This window comes from Acipenser ruthenus, chromosome 35, assembly GCF_902713425.1.
Source record: "Acipenser ruthenus chromosome 35, fAciRut3.2 maternal haplotype, whole genome shotgun sequence".
In the NCBI taxonomy this organism is placed as follows: Eukaryota; Metazoa; Chordata; class Actinopteri; order Acipenseriformes; family Acipenseridae; genus Acipenser; species Acipenser ruthenus.
In genome coordinates, this window is record NC_081223.1 from 11,238,581 (window position 1) to 11,259,237 (window position 20,657).

The 20,657-nt window shown below is 43.5% G+C and overlaps 2 protein-coding genes across 3 annotated transcripts in view; one reads left to right on the top strand and one right to left on the bottom strand.

Annotated features, from left to right (window-relative positions):
* LOC117395582 (tropomodulin-4) overlaps window positions 1-12,443 on the top strand; it is a 15,779-nt gene extending 3,336 nt beyond the window's left edge. Inside the window, exons 2-10 of the mRNA XM_059007700.1 lie at window positions 1-121; window positions 1,322-1,478; window positions 3,159-3,281; window positions 6,055-6,144; window positions 7,286-7,416; window positions 8,480-8,587; window positions 9,975-10,118; window positions 10,769-10,913; window positions 11,405-12,443. The exon at window positions 1-121 is cut by the window's left edge and continues 67 nt beyond it. Coding sequence (XP_058863683.1) covers window positions 8-121; window positions 1,322-1,478; window positions 3,159-3,281; window positions 6,055-6,144; window positions 7,286-7,416; window positions 8,480-8,587; window positions 9,975-10,118; window positions 10,769-10,913; window positions 11,405-11,427 — 1,035 coding nt within the window. The 5' untranslated portion in view covers window positions 1-7 and the 3' untranslated portion in view covers window positions 11,428-12,443. The remainder of the gene's footprint in view (window positions 122-1,321; window positions 1,479-3,158; window positions 3,282-6,054; window positions 6,145-7,285; window positions 7,417-8,479; window positions 8,588-9,974; window positions 10,119-10,768; window positions 10,914-11,404) is intronic.
* Window positions 11,760-20,655, bottom strand: LOC117395583 (sodium channel modifier 1). 2 transcript variants are annotated; one of them, XM_059007706.1, is made up of 8 exons: window positions 20,313-20,655; window positions 18,357-18,427; window positions 18,157-18,245; window positions 17,336-17,454; window positions 16,438-16,541; window positions 15,945-16,081; window positions 15,435-15,552; window positions 11,760-14,451 (listed from the first exon to the last, which is right to left on the bottom strand). In XM_059007706.1, the coding sequence occupies exons 1-8, from the start codon at window positions 20,361-20,363 to the stop codon at window positions 14,358-14,360; spliced, it is 783 nt and encodes a 260-aa protein (XP_058863689.1). In that variant the 5' UTR covers window positions 20,364-20,655; the 3' UTR covers window positions 11,760-14,357. The 2 variants fall into 2 exon arrangements, with proteins under 2 accessions (XP_058863689.1, XP_033850451.3); XM_033994560.3 differs by having other exon boundaries at window positions 17,336-17,433; window positions 20,313-20,650.
* Window positions 20,656-20,657: the final 2 nt, after the last annotated feature.

Consider the following 20,657-nt stretch of genomic DNA (forward strand, 5'->3'; position numbering starts at 1 on the left):
CTGAAGGATGCAGAAGGACAAGGAGAAATACAGAGACATCGATGAGGATGCGATCCTGAAGGGGATGAGCGCGGAGGAGCTGGAACAGCTGGAATGTGAGCTGCAGGAGATGGATCCTGAGGTACGGCTCGGGTGCGCGGCTCCGGAGACCCGGGTTCAGTTCCCATTGCAACTGTGCTACTCGTAATTACAATAGCATTGGCATTGCGATCGGCCCGTCTGTGCAATTGTGATTTCAATTAGAATTATAACATAGAATCGATTGATTTATATATATATATATAAAAAAGATATATACTGTGGTTTGTTTGTTAATATGCTTTACCACACCTCTCTGTGCTTTACCATGCTTCCCTATGCTTTACCACACCTCTCTGTGCTTTACAATGCTTCCCTATGCTTTACCACACCTCTCTGTGCTTTACAATGCTTCCCTGCGCTTTACCAGACCTCTCTGTGCTTTACAATGCTTCCCTATGCTTTACCACACCTCTCTGTGCTTTACAATGCTTCCCTATGCTTTACCAGACCTCTCTGTGCTTTACAATGCTTCCCTGCGCTTTACCAGACCTCTCTGTGCTTTACAATGCTTCCCTATGCTTTACCACACCTCTCTGTGCTTTACAATGCTTCCCTATGCTTTACCAGACCTCTCTGTGCTTCACAATGCTTCCCTATGCTTTACCAGACCTCCCTGTGCTTTACAATGCTTCCCTATGCTTTACCACACCTCTCTGTGCTTTACAATGCTTCCCTATGCTTTACCAGACCTCTCTGTGCTTCACAATGCTTCCCTATGCTTTACCAGACCTCTCTGTGCTTCACAATGCTTCCCTATGCTTTACCAGACCTCTCTGTGCTTTACAATGCTTCCCTGTGCTTTACCAGACCTCTCTGTGCTTTACAATGCTTCCCTATGCTTTACCAGACCTATCTGTGCTTTACAATGCTTCCCTATGCTTTACCAGACCTATCTGTGCTTTACAATGCTTCCCTATGCTTTACCAGACCTCTCTGTGCTTTACAATGCTTCCCTATGCTTTACCACACCTCTCTGTGCTTTACAATGCTTCCCTATGCTTTACCAGACCTCTCTGTGCTTTACAATGCTTCCCTATGCTTTACCAGACCTCTCTGTGCTTTACAATGCTTCCCTATGCTTCACCAGACCTCTCTGTGCTTTACAATGCTTCCCTATGCTTTACCAGACCTCTCTGTGCTTTACAATGCTTCCCTGTGCTTTACCACACCTTGCCAGGCTTTTACTGAAGGTAAGCTTTTATAAGGGTCGCGTTTCAGTCTGATGCTTGTCCCGTTGCAGAATGCCATGCTACCAGCGGGCATGCGCCAACGTGACCAGACCAAAAAGAGCCCGACCGGTCCGTTTAACCGCGAGGCTCTGCTGGGTCACCTGGAGAAGCAGGCGCTGGAGCTGGCGGACAGGGAGGACCTGGTGCCCTTCACCAAGGAGAAGAAAGGTAGCGCTTTCATTTTGAATCCACAGCCGCTCCTGTCGCACCCCCCCCCCCCCCCCCCCCCATTGCGCTGGGATCCAGGCAGACCTGATTTTGTCGTTAATTGGCAATTGAAATCGAAGCTCGGCGCGCCTGCGTAATTTGTAATTACCGTGTAATTGTTCAATTACAGTTCAATTACACACCTTTCCCAGCTTCAGCCTTCGCGGTTCTCTTGGGTGTTTTTACACAGAGCGAATATTAACTTATAGGATTTTTCAACCACTTTTATTAACCCAATAAAACCGTCCTCTAGTCTGTTTTCTGTATTTGTAGCGGCGATGACTGCCCGGTAGGATAAACAGCGTAAGCATGTTTACGTGGGTAGCGTCACTTTTTCAATGTTTTTGGCGTGCAGTACCTACACCGCGTGTATTTATTTCCTTCAGTTTGTTTTTTTTTTCAGTATTTTGTCATTATATTTCCTCAGGTGTTTTTCTGTCCCGTTATATCCAAAAACAAGTCATCGATAACGTTTTAATCTGCGCATCCAAGTGATTTGCATACAACTCCATTGCTTGCTGCTCGACTTTCACGTTTTTGTGTTTGTTTTATTTTTTTTAACAGATACAAGTTGTGATTGTGAAGCATTGACACTACTTTGAACTTCACTGTAACGTTATTTTCAGGTATAACACGACAAAGCGGTACGCAGGGCTAAACAACTTCAGCTATGAGAGTCGACAGCAGGAAGCGACCGTTCAAATCTGATACGCTGTCCTGTTTTTTGGTCTATTTATTTAATTAAATTTATCATGTTTCTTTTACATCTTTTTTTAATGTAATTCATCATATTTTTCCACCGTTAAGAAAATAGGACGCGAATATTTATGGTGTGCAATGCGTCGGGGTCTGTAAGATTATTTACGGTGGACTTATCATTTTGTCTTGTCGTGAATTGTTTTATCTTTATAGATCTGGTCTGTTTTCAGTTTTCAGTTTGCAAAATAAATAAATAAATACCGTGTAATCAATGCTGTTTTTTTTTTTTTTTTTTTGACAATAGGAAAACACCCGTCAGATTTAAATCGCTGCCAAAGTTTGATTTTCAAGGCAACGTTTTTAACACGACAGATCGTGAATCGTGTTTATGGCACCAAAACAAAAACAGAAAAGCAATAGCCTCTTTTTTTTTTTTTTTTCCAGCTGATGTGTTTTATTTTTTCTGTTGCTGTCTTGGTAAAAGGAGAATTGACTTTTCATTTCCAGTCTAAATTTAGCCGGGTATGCGTCGGGAGGACGTTGCCATGGCAGCGCGGAAGGTGAGGTCGAGTTCTCTTCGGCAGGTCTGAAATTCATCACGGGTCTGATTTTAGATTTGGCACAAACCCTCAAAAACATAGAAAAGCAAAGCGATGTCATTTATTTGTAACGTGTCTCCTTATTAAACCTTCCAGCTCCGTGCTAATTATTTCAAGATGTTTGGCACAGCACGCCGGCCTTCAGAAGACTACGCCAGGCCAGGCTATTATTACACAGATCAGGGGGAGAGAAACTGTAGCTGGGGGGCTTTCCTGAGCATGGGGTGGTCAAACGCCATGCTAGATTTCAACAAACAAAGTTCAGGATTGATTATTACATCGAGTTGTTTTTTATCTGTCTTAAATGTTTTAAGCTGATTCCCTTGATTCCCTTGATTCCCAGGGAAGGCGTTCATCCCGAAGCAGGTGAAGAGGGAGATCCCGCAGGATGAGCAGATCACCCTGGAGCCTGAGCTGGAGGAGGCTCTGAAGAACGCCAGCGACGCAGAGATGTGTGACATTGCAGGTACTGAACACACGCACGCACGCACGCACGCACGCACAGACTAACCCTACACACACACGCGCATGCGCACGCACACGCACGCACGCACGCACGCACACACAGACTAACCCTACACACAGACTAACCCTACACACAGACTAACCCTACACACAGACTAACCCTACACACACACACACACACACACGCACACACACACACACACACAGACACACACACAGACTAACCCTATACACACAGACTAACCCTACACACAGACTAACCCTACACACAGACTAACCCTACACACAGACTAACCCTACACACAGACTAACCCTACACACACACACACACACACACGCACACACACACACACACACAGACACACACACAGACTAACCCTATACACACACACAGAGACTAACACCCTATACACACACACACACACACACGCACACACACACACACACACAGACACACACACAGACTAACCCTATACACACACACAGAGACTAACACCCTATACACACACACACAGAGACTAACCCTACATACACGCACAGACTAACCCTACACACACACGCGCATGCGCACGCACACGCACGCACGCACACGCACGCACGCACACGCACGCACGCACGCACGCACACACAGACTAACCCTACACACAGACTAACCCTACACACAGACTAACCCTACACACACACACACACACACACGCACACACACACACACACACAGACACACACACAGACTAACCCTATACACACAGACTAACCCTACACACAGACTAACCCTACACACAGACTAACCCTACACACACACACACACACACACGCACACACACACACACACACAGACACACACACAGACTAACCCTATACACACACACAGAGACTAACACCCTATACACACACACACACACACGCACACACACACACACACACAGACACACACACAGACTAACCCTATACACACACACAGAGACTAACACCCTATACACACACACACAGAGACTAACCCTACATACACACACAGAGACTAACCCTACACACACACACACACACACAGACTAACCCTATACACGCACACACAGACTAACCCTACACACACACACACAGAGACTAACCCTACACACACACACACACACACACAGACTAACCCTACACACACACACACACACACACACAGACTAACCTTATACACGCACACAGACTAACCCTACACACACACACACACACACACACACAGACTAACCCTACACACACACACACACACACACACACACACACATACAGACTAACCCTATACACACACACACACACACACACAGACTAACCCTACACATACACACACACACACACGCACACAGACTAACCCTACACATACACACACACACACACACACACAGACTAACCCTACACACACACACACACACACACACAGACTAACCCTATACACGCACACAGACTAACCCTACACACACACACACACACACACACACACAGACTAACCCTACACACACACACACACAGACTAACCCTATACACACACACAGACTAACCCTACACACACACACACACACACACACACAGACTAACCCTATACACACACACACAGAGACTAACCCTACACACACACACACACACACACACACACAGACTAACCCTATACACACACACAGAGACTAACCCTACACACACGCACACACACACACAGAGACTAACCCTACACACACACACACAGACTAACCCTACACACACACACGCACACACACAGACTAACCCTATACAGACACACACACCTATACACACACAGAGATGTGCGACATTGCAGGTACTGAACATGCATAGACACACACAGAGAGACTTGCATATACACACACACAGACACACATATACACACAGAGAAAAACATAGACACGCACTGACAAACACACACACACACTCCCAGCTCTGGGGTCTCCAATTCCCGCAGCTCAGCAGCATGTTGAAAACACCTGGCCCAGAGCCGGGAGTCTAATCCCAGCCTCTTGGGCTCGTTCACCCGAGGCTTCTAGCTACTTCAAGGGAACATGAACCGTGAAACCGGTCCCATTGCTGCTGGAGCCCCACACCCGAAAAACAGATCAGAGCACCAGGGAAGATCCGGAACGAGGAGAGGCCGTTCGGCCCATCAAGGCTCATCCCTCCCCAGTATCAAAATGCGCCAGGTTTCCTTGCGATTGTGGAGCAGTCGGAGGGGGAGTAGGTTACGGAAGATGTGAAACTTTATGCCCATATACAGCACACGTTTAAAAGATAGGGTATAAATAGACTGCAGTACCAGCAGGCTGACCACTAGAGGGCGCCAGCGTGCAGAAATCAAGAACGTCGGGGCAGCTGACGTCAGCCCTTTAACTCGGTATTTTCCATTCCAACCCAGCTCTCAATTACTTAACTAGACCCTTAACTGAACTGATCATTTGTTTAATTAGACCTTTTTAATTGTTCTCAGCTCTTAAACAGCTGCAGAGTTCTAAGTTGCTTATAAAATGTTACAGCGAACTAAAAATCTGCAGCTGTTTAAGAGCTGAAAACATAAAAAAAGTTCTAATTAAGCAAATGATTGTTTCAGTGAAGGGTCTGGTTCAGTGATTTGAGGGCTCAGTTGGGATGAAAACCAGCCGCCACACAGAGGGCTCCCCCCCCCCCTGGACCGGGGTTGGGAATCGCTGGTCTAAAGCACTGCTAAACAAATCGCCTTCCGTGCTTCAGGCTGCCTTCACACGGGGTCTTTTTCTTCGTTGCTTTTCCAGCTATTTTGGGGATGTACACGCTGATGAGCAACAAGCAGTACTACGACGCGCTGACCAGTGGAAACATCGCCAACACAGAGGGGATCAACAGTGAGTAGAGCGAGGAACCGCACAGCACAGTGTAATACAGCACAGCGAAGCACAGAGAGGTCTGGTAAAGCATAGGGAAGCATTGTAAAGCACAGAGAGGTCTGGTAAAGCATAGGGAAGCATTGTAAAGCACAGAGAGGTCTGGTAAAGCATAGGGAAGCATTGTAAAGCACAGAGAGGTCTGGTAAAGCATAGGGAAGCATTGTAAAGCACAGAGAGGTCTGGTAAAGCACAGGGAAGCATTGTAAAGCACAGAGAGGTCTGGTAAAGCATAGGGAAGCATTGTAAAGCACAGAGAGGTGTGGTAAAGCATAGGGACGCATTGTAAAGCACAGAGAGGTGTGGTAAAGCACAGGGAAGCATTGTAAAGCACAGAGAGGTCTGGTAAAGCATAGGGAAGCATTGTAAAGCACAGAGAGGTCTGGTAAAGCATAGGGAAGCATTGTAAAGCACAGAGAGGTCTGGTAAAGCATAGGGAAGCATTGTAAAGCACAGAGAGGTCTGGTAAAGCATAGGGAAGCATTATAAAGCACAGAGAGGTCTGGTAAAGCATAGGGAAGCATTGTAAAGCACAGAGAGGTCTGGTAAAGCATAGGGAAGCATTGTAAAGCACAGAGAGGTCTGGTAAAGCATAGGGAAGCATTATAAAGCACAGAGAGGTCTGGTAAAGCATAGGGAAGCATTGTAAAGCACAGAGAGGTGTGATAAAGCATAGGGAAGCATTGTAAAGCACAGAGGTCTGGTAAAACATAGGGAAGCATTGTAAAGCACAGAGAGGTCTGGTAAAGCATAGGGAAGCATTGTAAAGCACAGAGAGGTCTGGTAAAGCATAGGGAAGCATTGTAAAGCACAGAGAGGTCTGGTAAAGCATAGGGAAGCATTGTAAAGCACAGAGAGGTGTGATAAAGCATAGGGAAGCATTGTAAAGCACAGAGAGGTCTGGTAAAGCATAGGGAAGCATTGTAAAGCACAGAGAGGTCTGGTAAAGCATAGGGAAGCATCGTAAAGCAGTAATAAAACCTGGAATGGGTGGCACTGCTATGCAATTGCAGTCTTATTTCCTTCTCTGGGTGTAAATACTTCTGCAATCCCGTGTGTTGAAGTAGATCTTTTTTTTTTTTTTTTTTTTTTTTTAAAACAGGCGTTGTTAAACCTGACGCCTACAAGTTGTACCCCGACGAACCCCCGAACCCCACCAACGTGGAAGAGAGCCTGAAGCGAATCCAAGACGACGACAGCAGCCTGACGGACGTCAATCTGAACAACATCAAGGCGAGCGAAAACACCTGCCGCACAGCTGGACAGAAAGAGCACGCGGCCTGTAGATTCTCACGTGATTTTCAATGTGTTCACACATCCCCCTCAACGCTTACCGGTCCATTTATTCAGCGCGTCTCAGGCGTCTATTTTCACACGCGCGGCTCATTTTAGAAACGCTGTTTAAAAGTATTTTTTTTCACAGTAAAACAGGTTTAAAAGGCTCTGCATATCAACAGGACACTCAGTACTGCATCTCCAGCCCCACCCCTTGTTCGCTATATTTTTCAAATACCTCTTAATAGTTTATACCGATAAATCATCTCCTGATCGCTCGTTTTATCACCAAACTCCTCAATAATGCGATCCAAGTCGTTATTTTATTACTATAACATCTGAAAAAAGCTCTGCAAATGTCTGTGATGTTCTTTGAGCGCTGGATGCGGAAGCAGCTGTCTTGTTTGTGTATGTCCATGTTATCTATGTGGTGTCGGGTCGATCAGTATTCATGAGATACACCCCTCCCTTTTTTTTTTTTTTGGCTTCTCTCGGCTCCTATCGGTCTCACTCGGCCATCGAATGGTTTTCTCGACTTTTTCCGGAGAAAAAACGACTAGAGACCTGGTTTTTGCGTCTTTTTGATGATGTCGGACAGGGTCCAACATTGGACCGCAAAGGGTTAACTAACTGAAAGTGGGTTGGAGACCGGGTGTGAATACGAGCGCCTTAACCGCTGTGCAAAAGAGCCGGACAGAATCCCTCACGCAAAACACCTTTGCAATCCTTCAAAATAATGGAATTTTGTTTTGCCGGTAATAAGTGGGCTGTGCAGTAGATGGCGCTGGCGCTTACTCCTCTTGAAAATAGGAGGCATTTTTTTACACAGAGAATCGTGAGGGTCTGGAACCAACTCCCCAGTAATGTTGTTGAAGCTGACACCCTGGGATCCTTCAAGAAGCTGCTCAATGAGATTCTGGGATCAATAAGCTACTAACAACCAAACGAGCAAGATGGGCCGAATGGCCTCTCGTTTGTAACCTTTCTTATGTTCTTGTGTCTTCTTTGCCCGCTCCCCCAGGACATTCCCATCCCCACGCTGAAGGACGTCTTTGACGCCATGAAGAGCAACACGTCTGTCAGGTCCCTGAGTATCGCCGCCACTCGCAGCAACGACCCCGTAGCGCATGTGAGTAAAAAACTAAAAAACTGAACCGTTTCTACAGGGATACCGAGAGCTGTTCCACCCTCGACCTTTCTCCTCCCCTTTGAGAATTCAACCGAGCCCCGTTCAGCCGTCCGTGTCTCTCAGTCACACAGCTGAGAAACGCGTCAATAGCAAAATTGATTTTTTTTGGTTTTTGGTTTTCTGATCATTTCTAGTCTCCTGAAACAGAGTTCCGAGTCGCAGAGTGGGCTCTGTGTTCCCTCCGCTTAGGACAGCCTCAAGTACTAAATGTTGGAGGTCACTTCAGTAGTTAACTAGGTGTTCAGACCGTGCTTGTAGATCTCTGGATCCACCCCTCCTGCTCTGCGCTGGACTCGCCTGACCTCAGCACCACGTTACTGGATCCTCAGCTGATGCGCTATCCTTGCACTATTGCACTGCTAACATGTCACTGTAGATATAACCTGCTGTGATCCTAACTGAATGCATCCTAGTTCATATTGTATTCTAGTAGTGTTATTATTATACATAGCATCCTAGTTCATATTGTATTCTAGTAGTGTTATTATTATACAGAGCATCCTAGTTCATATTGTATTCTAGTAGTGTTATTATTATACACAGCATCCTAGTTCATATTGTATTCTAGTAGTGTTATTATTATACAGAGCATCCTAGTTCATATTGTATTCTAGTAGTGTTATTATTATACATAGCATCCTAGTTCATATTGTATTCTAGTAGTGTTATTATTATACACAGCATCCTAGTTCATATTGGATTCTAGTAGTGTTATTATTATACATAGCATCCTAGTTCATATTGTATTCTAGTAGTGTTATTATTATACACAGCATCCTAGTTCATATTGGATTCTAGTAGTGTTATTATTATACACAGCATCCTAGTTCATATTGTATTCTAGTAGTGTTATTATTATACACAGCATCCTAGTTCATATTGTATTCTAGTAGTGTTATTATTATACATAGCATCCTAGTTCATATTGTATTCTAGTAGTGTTATTATTATACATAGCATCCTAGTTCATATTGGATTCTAGTAGTGTTATTATTATACATAGCATCCTAGTTCATATTGGATTCTAGTGGTGTTATTATTATACATAGCATCCTAGTTCATATTGGATTCTAGTAGTGTTATTATTATACATAGCATCCTAGTTCATATTGGATTCTAGTAGTGTTATTATTTGCATTTGCTGTAAGCTACACTGTGTTTAAATATGAAGCTTGCATTGTAACCCTGCGCTGCCCTGTAACACCTGTGTGAGTCGCCTGGGATAAAGACATCTGACGAATGAATTAATAATAATAATAATAATAATAAATAGCAAGCTCTTTGGGAAGGGCTGTTGTTGGAACGTGGACTGTTTTTTTCATTCCAGGCTGCAGCAGAGATGTTGAGAGAAAACAAATCCCTCCAGAGTCTTAATATCGAGTCGAACTTCATGACTGGGGAGGGGATGACGGACATCGTCAGCGCTCTGAAGGAGAACACCACCCTGACAGAGATCAAGATCAACAACCAGGTACAGCCGGAACCTACTGAATCAGTCGGTGAGAGAGGAGGGGAGGGGTTCACTGTTACACGGCTGCACTGGAGCATTGTGGGACATGTAGTTTTTATATATACTTTTTCCATCCAGCTGAAGGACTTGTAGTCCAAATAATCCTGATGTAATTTTTTTTTTTTTAATAAGGGCGTCTGCTAAGAAATAAATAATAATACATTTTTGTAATTTGTTTAGAAACAGGCTCAATGTTTAGATGACCTGTATGTTATTTTTTATTTTTCTGTATAGCTTTGTGTCTACATTAAAACGCATAGGCAGGACTCCTAAAACTGCACAGTACCTGAAAGGTGAGAAATAGCTACATACAAATCGACGGTTTATCCAATTACAGTGAAATGTTTATAGGAGGCAATGTGTGACAAAAGTGGAATTTTGTGTTCACCATTAAGAGCATGACAGACACACCTTATAGGAAAGCTTTATTTAAACAGGGGGTTCACACAATCTCCAATGTGGGCCCCGGGGTAGTATAAAACTACAGCACCCACAATGCTGCTCTGCTGCTGCCTTGCATTCCAGGGCAGCATGAGGAGCAGAGCATGATGGGAGCTGGAGTTCCTCCGACTGCTCCAGGACTGAGATGATTTCTTTCCCTCTTCCCACAGCGCCAGATGCTCGGGGACTCTGTGGAAATGGAGATCGCAGACATGCTGGAAAAAAACACGTCCATCATTAAGATTGGGTATCATTTCACTCAGCAAGGGCCACGCGCTCGAGCTGCCATGGCCATCACCAGGAATAATGACCTCCGTGAGTGTGCCAGCATGCATTGCAATTCATTTACTGCCCTCTGCTCCCCTCCCGAGGGTCTCCCCTGGTAAAGGCACGGCCGCGTGGTGCGCAGGGGGGAGTCACACAGTCAGAGGAGCGCAGGGGTCCCCGAGGGTCTCCCCTGGTAAAGGCACGGCCGCGTGGTGTGCAGGGGGGAGTCACACAGTCAGGGGAGCGCAGGGGTCCCTGAGGGTCTCCCCTGGTAAAGGCACGGCCGCGTGGTGTGCAGGGGGGGGAGTCACACAGTCAGAGGAGCCCGAGGGTCTCCCCTGGTAAATGGGATAATTGGACATTCTAAATTTGGGTGATTAACAGGGGTAAAATAACTGGCCACTCTTAATTTAATTAATTTAAAAACATGTAGCAATACATTTAAACTAGAAAAAAAATCTTTCTCTGTGTTCATACAGGTTTAAAACAGATTAACAAACAAGCATTTTATAATTTATTTCTTTTCTTTTTTATTTCAGTCCGTCAAAAGAGAGTGGGGTGATCTGCCGTGTGACGTTCGACGGGTGATGTACCCCCTTCCCTCCCACCTCCCACCTCCCACCTCCCCTCTCCCCTTATGAAAAGCACAATGCCTTCTCCAGAAAGGACACTGCTGGGTGTATAGCTTTTAAAAAGCAACTTGAAATGATACCGAAGCATCACAGCCATCTTCACTCCTATTCTTCTGCTCGGATCACTTTGTTTCACTAAAAAAAAAAAAAAAGAGTCTTCTCTCTACGTGCCCCATATACAGTAGATGCCGCTTATTAACAAGCTCTCGGTTCCCAGCAAAAAGTTTTTATTAACTGAAAGTTACCAATAAACGACAAGCCCTCGTTTTCAAGTGTATTTATATAGAACAATGATATATACTGTAGTTGTACAAATATGACACTGAAATACATGTTTGAAATGTTACAGAGTTAAATTAACATGAACACCCAAACATAGAACTGTGTACTAAAACAAAACCGGAAGTAAGCTTAAATCAAACTACACAACGATGTACTACAACTATCCTTACAACGACTGAAGCAAACGCATGCAAAAATATGTGTTGTACTTTCAAATCAATTCTAAAGAACACACTTTTAAAATAAGAAACTGTTCAAAGTTGTCTGTCTTTTTTTTTTTCTGACGTACCACCTCCTGCTGTAAATCCATCTCAATTTTGCGGCCAGTTTCAAAGCCGCGATTCTGCCTCGGTCCTCCAGAAATACGCGTTTGCGAAGTCAGTGTGTTTTAAAAGCTGCATGAATCACACGCGTGCGTTCTGCAGCAGAGTGATAAGCAGAGTGCACTGGCTAATATCAGAATCCCATTAACGTTAAAGTCTGTGGGACGGGATTGCTTCCTGGGGAAATGCTAATAAAGCTGTCTTTATCAGGGTTGCTAATAAGCTGCATCTAATGTACATCTCAAAATCCAAAATGAAATACTACTGTACTATTTTTTAGCGACATCATTTTGTAGTTTTCTTTTGATTACACGATGCTAAATAAAAAGATCTAAATTGTTTTTCTTTTCTTTTTTAAATGACGTCTCAGTCCTACAGTTCTGGGTGATGCAGAACGTTTGGTTTTGCAGACAGTGTGAGGAGCGAGTGAGTTTAGATCACGGTGATGTCAGGTTGCTTGTGTTGGTCTGGCGTGCGCTTCTCTCGCGGCTGGCGTTCTTCAGCGCTTTGTGAGCTGCACACCTGGAAACGAGAATCGGAAATCAGAACGCGGAAACGAGAATCGGAAATCAGAACACGGAAACGAGAATCGGAAATCAGAACGCGGAAACGAGAATCGGAAATCAGAACGCGGAAACGAGAATCGGAAATTAGAACGCGGCTGCTGGCTACAGACTTGAATGATTGCAAACATCACAAACGGTTATGGGGAAAAAAAAATAAAAAATAATTTAACTGCTTATCGATCACGATAAGAGTTTGGATCCTGGGTGAAACTCTGGCAAATACAGCCCAAAAAGTGTTTGCATCCTCCCCCTATAGCATGAGCTAATTTTGCTTCCTAAAGTCGAATGGAAGATGCTGAATAATGTTACGTTAACATATTGAATTGCATCCTGTTCTGCAGTTTTCCCCGTACAGTTAACGAAAAACTGACATGGCATTTCGAAATCTGACATGAAATCCTGTTCTGCCGTTATGGCTTCCTTCCGGGAGACTTTGTGCAATTTTATCGTTTAGTAGTTTCTTTGATTACAGGATGTTAAATAAAAAGATTTAAATTATGTTCATAGTTTTTATGTCTCCATTCTAAAATTGTAGGTACAGCTGTTGCCCATCAAGGCTCAGATTCAATGTTATTCAAAGACTCCTTACAATCGCGCCCGCCAGCGCTACAACACATCCAAAAATAAAAAATACTGTAAATAATAAAAATGTGAATTATTTTTCTTGTTCGTTGTCTCCTTAATGTTTGTGAGATTTTTTTTTTTTTTAAATGCATTTAGAGTTATTCATTGAGTCCCCAGAAAACAATACACGAAATAAAACCGACCGACTTTTGTAAAAAAGATCAAAAAAGCTACAGCAATCTAACGCGGGCCGTACAGTGAAGCTTTTTAAATCCCCGGGCGTTTATTGAAAGTTTTCGGCCGTTCGCGGGCAGACGTTTCGTTTGAAGGCTAGATTTCTCTGAAGAAGTTTTTTTCTGCTGTGATCTATTCCGTCCACCTGCTTCCAGGGCTAAAGCTGTCCTCTTCGCTCTGCGTTTATTAATACTAAGGGGGGGTGTGGGGGTCAGCTGGCGAAATGGATCCAGCCAGGATCGCGTTACAAGTCTCTCAAAATACTCTCTGAGGAGACAGGAGGAGCAGAGAGAGCTCCAAGACTCGTCAACAGCTGCCTGCCTCAAGGACCAGGGGCGTCCGGTCAATCAATCGCAGCCCTGGACGGCCGTTTCATTCCAGGAGGTTTAAACGGGTCAAACCGAGAGATCACAAACGACTGCAGGGTCTGGGTGGAGGTTTTGAGGTTTTAATCAGTTGAAAAGACTCAGAACGGTTTGAAACAATAGACCAGGAGTGGATGGGCCAGTTTCGGCTACCCGCCCCCCACGCTTTTGATCACTGCGTCCGGCACAGCCCCTTTGAAAAACCCACCAACGATGCGATTTAGGCAGGAAACATCACAAGGGAAAGATGCAGTTATCTAGGAGATGAGATTGCTTTAATGAACATCTTAACAGCGCAGCAGTTTTCAAACCCTATCCCAGTGGATCTAGTGTTATAAAAGCACATCTTCCACAGGGTACAAAAACACCAGCAAGAGAGCAGAGTTAAACAGGCAGGCGGTATTCAGTTCTGACGTTTCGATTGTTAAAATAACTGAATCACCGCTGAAAAAAAATAAAATAAATACAATTTCAAAACTTCTACGGAGAAGACGTCAGGAGGGATGGAAACCCGATTGGAGGGGGTTCAGGAAGCAGGGAGGGGGGTCTCCTCATCAGAGTCGAATTCCACGTTCTCGTCCTTCACCCACTCCCCACCCCGGTCCTGGATCCAGCCGGAGCTGCAGGTGCAAATTAAAAAAATTATAATTAAGACAAAAGCGTGGATTGATCCACTCTATTACACTATAAAAAAAAAAAAGGACCGGACCACGTTTCAAATCTTAACGTCCGTTTATCAGTTCCAAACACCCAACGTTGCATTCTGCATGGAACGGTATTGTCTAGATACAACGCGTTCCGCTGGTATTAACAGACAGAGGCGTTTGATGAGATGTCCTGAACCCCAGGAGAGACGGCCTCAGATGAGACAGCGATGGTCCAGATGATCTGGAGGTACTGGGAGCTTCTCTGTCTGTGTCGCCTCTATGCCTGCTATTTCTACTCTAGCAGCTCAGAGGCTACGCGACTACAGTTTGTTTCTGTTATCTTACTGATAGAAATGAGTTATTCAGCTGGAACTCCATTCAAGGGCAGCTGAGCGTTCGCCAGTATTGTTGATCACACATTTCTGCACAGGCTTAACCTCTAATCATTCCAAACCCTTTCGTTAGCTTGTTTTGATATACAACCATATGATGATGTTTGTTTGTTTAACATTTTCCTCCTACAAAAAGGACAGCCAACACAGACAGCGTTGACAAAGTAGAGCTGGCTAGCAGAGCCTCGCTGCACACCACTGACACCTGCTGGGCAGAAGCAGAACTGCAGCTGCTCAATTTCAAAACTGTCCAAGCTTGTGAATTCAGGCTGTTGGATTAAACCAGGGGTGTCCAATCACAGTCCTGGTGGTGGTGGGGGGGCATTATTCCACTCCAGGAGGTTAAACAGGTCAAATGAGATTGTGAATGACTTCAGGGTCGAACAAAAAACCAGGAGTGGACCGGCTGACTTTGGACAGCTGGATTAATACAACCGTGTTCTAGGCTAACATTCAAATTTTCAAAACTGCTTGAAACAATGCAAAATTCAGTGACCATGTTCGTTCACATAACAATTTATATATATATATATATTTTCTGGTTTCCTTGGCGGAAGGTTTTACCTCTTCAGCTTGAGGTAGTGCTCCAGCTCTCTGCGCCGCTCCACTGCCCCGGGATCCGGTTCTGCAGGACCAGTGGGACGGAACTTCTTTTTCCCCTTGCCCTTCCTGCTGTTCTGATCTGTGCGGACGATAATAAAACAGAACAAGGGAAAAAAAAAAAAAATTTGAAGGGCTAACGATCAATGCAGCTATGAAGACTGTTTGATACGTTTTAATAATTCAAAATTAAAAGGGAAGATCTGTACACCAACATAGATAAAAATCGACAATGCACCAAATCTACAACATAATTAAAACAAAGAAACCATTTTCTATGGCTTGTTAAAAACATGAATTAAGGATTTATTATTATTCGATTCCAATTTTAAATCTATTCCAATTCGTTCGAAGGAATCGATTAAAAGGGAATAAGGAACCGATTTTAAAAAGGAATTGAAGAAAACAGGATTTGACCCTCTGAACGCAAACGCATTGACACAAGCTACAGCTGAGCCGATTCCTCATGTGTACCCGATTGGCTGACGCTGTGTCCAGGAAGTGATGTCACCGACGCGGCGTCCACGCCGGCGGTCCCCTCTGCCACGGGCTGTGGTTTGTGGTTCCTAGCAGTCGGTCCGCAGTCATCTGTGGGACGATCGCCTGAAAACCTGCAACATAAACGAAAAAAAAATCAATTAAATGAAGGCGGCTGATCAGTGCTTGGAAAAAAAATATCTAACTTCGAAGGGACTGGAATGGATATTTTAGAGACGTCATAATCTCTGTGATTTTTCAACAGCTTCTTCAACTCGAAGCCAGTTTAATTGACTCACAAATTCAGCTTCAGTTGAAGCCACGTGTCGCCGCTGTTGTGAGAAGCTCATTTTAACAGAACGCTGCTCCACTGCAATTCTGATCAGCGATGACGTGTCGGAATTGATTAAAAGGGAACTGGGAACCGATTTTAAAAAAGGGGAGTTGAAAACACAGGATTTGACCCCCTGACCCTGGCTGGATCACAAACCTGGACTTCTTCTGGTGGCAGCTGTTGTAGGGGGCGGATTTCAGCAGAGCATGATGGGTAATCCTACGCGTCCGAACCAATAAGGGAGCAGGACCAGGATCCTCCTTCAAGGAAAGACAAAAGGGGGGGGGGTCTGTGTGACAGCGGGACACCATTTCAATTTCAATTACACTTCAATTACAGCGGAACCTCAGAGTCACCGAACCCCCCTGTTGATCGGAAGTCAGAAACGTCCGTCACTCTGAAATTTTCGATGGTTTTAATACATGCGCTCACCTGCTCTCTGCAGTGTGGAGAATAACACAGGGATGCATGCAGCAGAGTCACGCAATAAATCACAGTGTTGTGACTTCGTTTTAAGACATTCTATTTTCACAGGAAGCAAACGAAACTGGCTGCCAGGTTCCACATTACACAGCAACTCCGTGAAATTCAGTGAAATATACAGCCTTGTCAATTACTTTTCATATCAAATCAGCTCTTATCAATTACTTGCCTTTATTTATCCAAAAAGACTAGGGGGGTGAATTATGCATCATTATCAACAACTGCTGCTGCTGCTGCTGCAGAGTCACTTCCAATAGGACCTCGTTTGTTTTACGTCTCATCCGAAGGACGGAGCACAAGGAGGTGAAGTGACTTGTTCAGGGTCACACACACACACAAACACGGAGTCAGTGGCTGAGCTGGGATTGAACCATATATATCAGGGATGCACAGCAGCGTCACCTATTCCAGGTTTTACTACCAGCTTGATCAGCCCCCAGTGTGTCTAGGCAACAAGCTCAGGTGTGTGTGATTATTAAACTAGTGAAACCAGGAGTGGATCACACTGCTGTGCAGCGGGAGTCTGATTCCCAGCCCTGGTACTTTATTAACAATCTCAATACTCTGTTACCTGCCTGCCTTCCTCTTCTGCTTTAACGTAGTCTTGATGTCTCCGTTTAGCAACTTCGTTTTCAAAGCCCCGTTTCTTGCCATAAAACCATTTCAAACCTACGAGCATTGAGAGAGGAACTGGCGTGAGAAGAAGAAACGTCTTTTTAGTGCTGGAAAACTAGAAAAAGAAAATATGCATCACTTAAAAAAAAAAGAATGGGACGTTTCGAAATCTAACATGAAATGATACTGTACTTCTATTATGGATTCCAGGTAGACGTTTGTGATTCTAGTTTCTTTTGGATTACATGATGTTCTGTATGTGTGTATATATAGATAGAGATAGATAGATAGATAGATAGATAGATAGACAGATAGATAGATAGATAGATAGATAGAAAAGATCTAAATTATGTTTGTATAGTTTTTCCTTTGGAAGTGTTTTTCAATCCTAAAACCCTGGGTGATTGCTATTATTATTATTATTATTATTATTATTATCTATTTCTTAGCAGACGCCCTTATCCAGGGCGACTTACAATTGTTACAAGATATCACATTATTTTTTACATACAATTCCCCATTTATACAGTTGGGTTTTTACTGGAGCAATCTAGGTAAAGTACCTTGCTCAAGGGTACAGCAGCAGTGTACCCCCACCTGGGATTGAACCCACGACCCTCCGGTCAAGAGTCCAGAGCCCTAACCACTACTCCACACTACTGCCCTGAAGTGTGAGAGACAGAGAGAACTGATCAGACTAAAAATAAAACGGTTTAGCTTTCAAAAATAACAAAAAAGACACTAAGACACTGTCCACAGAAGGAGGTAGTTACCTACCCTCCAGGTGTCTCTTGCCAGCCCTGTGGACGGTCAGCATGTCCACTGTGTCAAAGACAGGACGGTAGGAACAAACCAAGCAGGTGTACCTGGGGGGAGAGCAAGGGCAGCAGCCAAACAAGTGATTTAAGCAGGAGATTTATTTATAAATATATATATTTTAAACAGCTTACTTCTATATAATATAAAGATTGTGTTACCCTCCGTTCTTAAGCAAAGCGGCCTCATCTTCTGGGATGAAATGAGAAAGGAGTTCGGCCACTCTACGTTTCTAACAGAAGGGAGGAGAGACGTTAATTTCTGAATACAGAACAGTGGGACGGGAATCAGACTCCCGCTGCAGAGCAGTTTGATCCATTCCTGGTTTCACTAGGAGTTTAATCAGACACGCCTGAGCTTGTTACCTAGACACACTGGGGCTGATCAAACTTGGGACTGATATTTCGAGAGACACGTTTCTTGTGTTTGTTCAGACGCTTCTGTTCTCGAAACCAGTTTAATTGACTCGCAAACAGCGACTTTAATTCAAGTCATAAGAACATAAGAAAGTTTCCAAACGAGAGGAGGCCCCATTCGGCCCATCTTGCTTGTTTGGTTGTTAGTAGCTTATTGATCCCAGAATCTCATCAAGCAGCTTCTTGAAGGATCCCAGGGTGTCAGCTTCAACAACATTACTGGGGAGTTGGTTCCAGACCCTCACAATTCTCTGTGTAAAAAAGTGCCTCCTATTTTCTGTTCTGAATGCCCCTTTATCTAATCTCCATTTGTGACCCCCGGTCCTTGTTTCTTTTTTCAGGTCGAAAAAGTCCCCTGGGTCGACATTGTCAATACCTTTTTGGATTTTGAATGCTTGAATCAGATCACCGCGTAGTCTTCTTTGTTCAAGACTGAATAGATTCAATTCTTTTAGCCTGTCTGCATACGACATGCCTTTTAAACCCGGGATAATTCTGGTTGCTCTTCTTTGCACTCTTTCTAGAGCAGCAATATCCTTTTTGTAACGAGGTGACCAGAACTGAACACAATATTCTAGGTGAGGTCTTACTAATGCATTGTAAAGTTTTAACATTACTTCCCTCGATTTAAATTCAACACTCCTCACAATATATCCGAGCATCTTGTTGGCCTTTTTTATAGCTTCCCCCACATTGTCTAGATGAAGACATTTCTGAGTCAACATAAACTCCTAGGTCTTTTTCCTAGTTCCCTTCTTCAATTTCAGTATCTCCCATATGATATTTATAATGCACATTTTTATTGCCTGCATGCAATACTTTACACTTTTCTCTATTAAATGTCATTTGCCATGTGTCTGCCCAGTTCTGAATGCTGTCTAGATCATTTTGAATGACCTTTGCTGCTGCAACAGTGTTTGCCACTCCTCCTATTTTTGTGTCGTCTGCAAATTTAACGAGTTTGCTTACTAAATCATTAATCTAAATCATTAACGTAGATTAGGATACAATTACCCATTTTATACAGTTTGGTTTTTACTGGAGCAATCTAGGTAAAGTACCTTGCTCAAGGGTACAGCAGCAGTGTCCCCCCCACCTGGGATTGAACCCACGACCCTCCGGTCAAGAGTCCAGAGCCTTAACCACTACTCCACACTGCTGCCCTGTTAATAATAATAATAATAATATTATTATTATTATTATTATTATTATTATTATTATTATTATTATTATTATTATTATTATTATTATTATTATTATTATTTATTTCTTAGCAGACGCCCTCATCCAGGGTGACTTACAATTGTTACAAGATATCACATTATTTTTACATACAATTCCCCATTTATACAGTTGGGTTTTTTACTGGAGCAATCTAGAGCAATCTAGGTCTAGGTCTAGGTCTAGGTCTTTTTCATAGATCCCTTCTTCAATTTCAGTATCTCCCATATGATATTTATAATGCACATTTTTATTGCCTGCATGTCACATGTCAACGCTCTCGTAAGAAGCTCGTTTTAACAGGAATGCTGCCGGTTCAATTCTGATCAATGACGTGTCTGAATTGATGAAAAGGTAATAGGAATTGAAATCGTGGGAAACTGATTTTAAATTGGGATTGGAAAACAAGAACTGACCCCAAACCCTGCTCGTTATCCGCCAACCTCCAAATAAAAATACTCAAAATACAAAATAACATACCTTGAGGACGTTAAGTTGACTCGCGTCATTACCTTCCCTTTTAAATGACATAGATGATATCTGGAAAATAAAGTCACGTAATAATACCGGGTAATTTAATTTACACGGTAAATAATATTAATAACCTCACTCTCCTCAAAAACAAACCACCGCCGTTGTGAGTCTGAGCGTCGACGCTTTGTCGATGACGAAATAAATAGTTTTAAAAAAAAAAGGTTACTCGAAATATATTTATTTTCGCTCCGTGAGAAAAAAAACTTCTTAGAAATAAATTATTACAACTCGCTGTATAAATGTAAACACACACGCAAGCTGTATTTATTACTATGACGCGTTTGATACGCC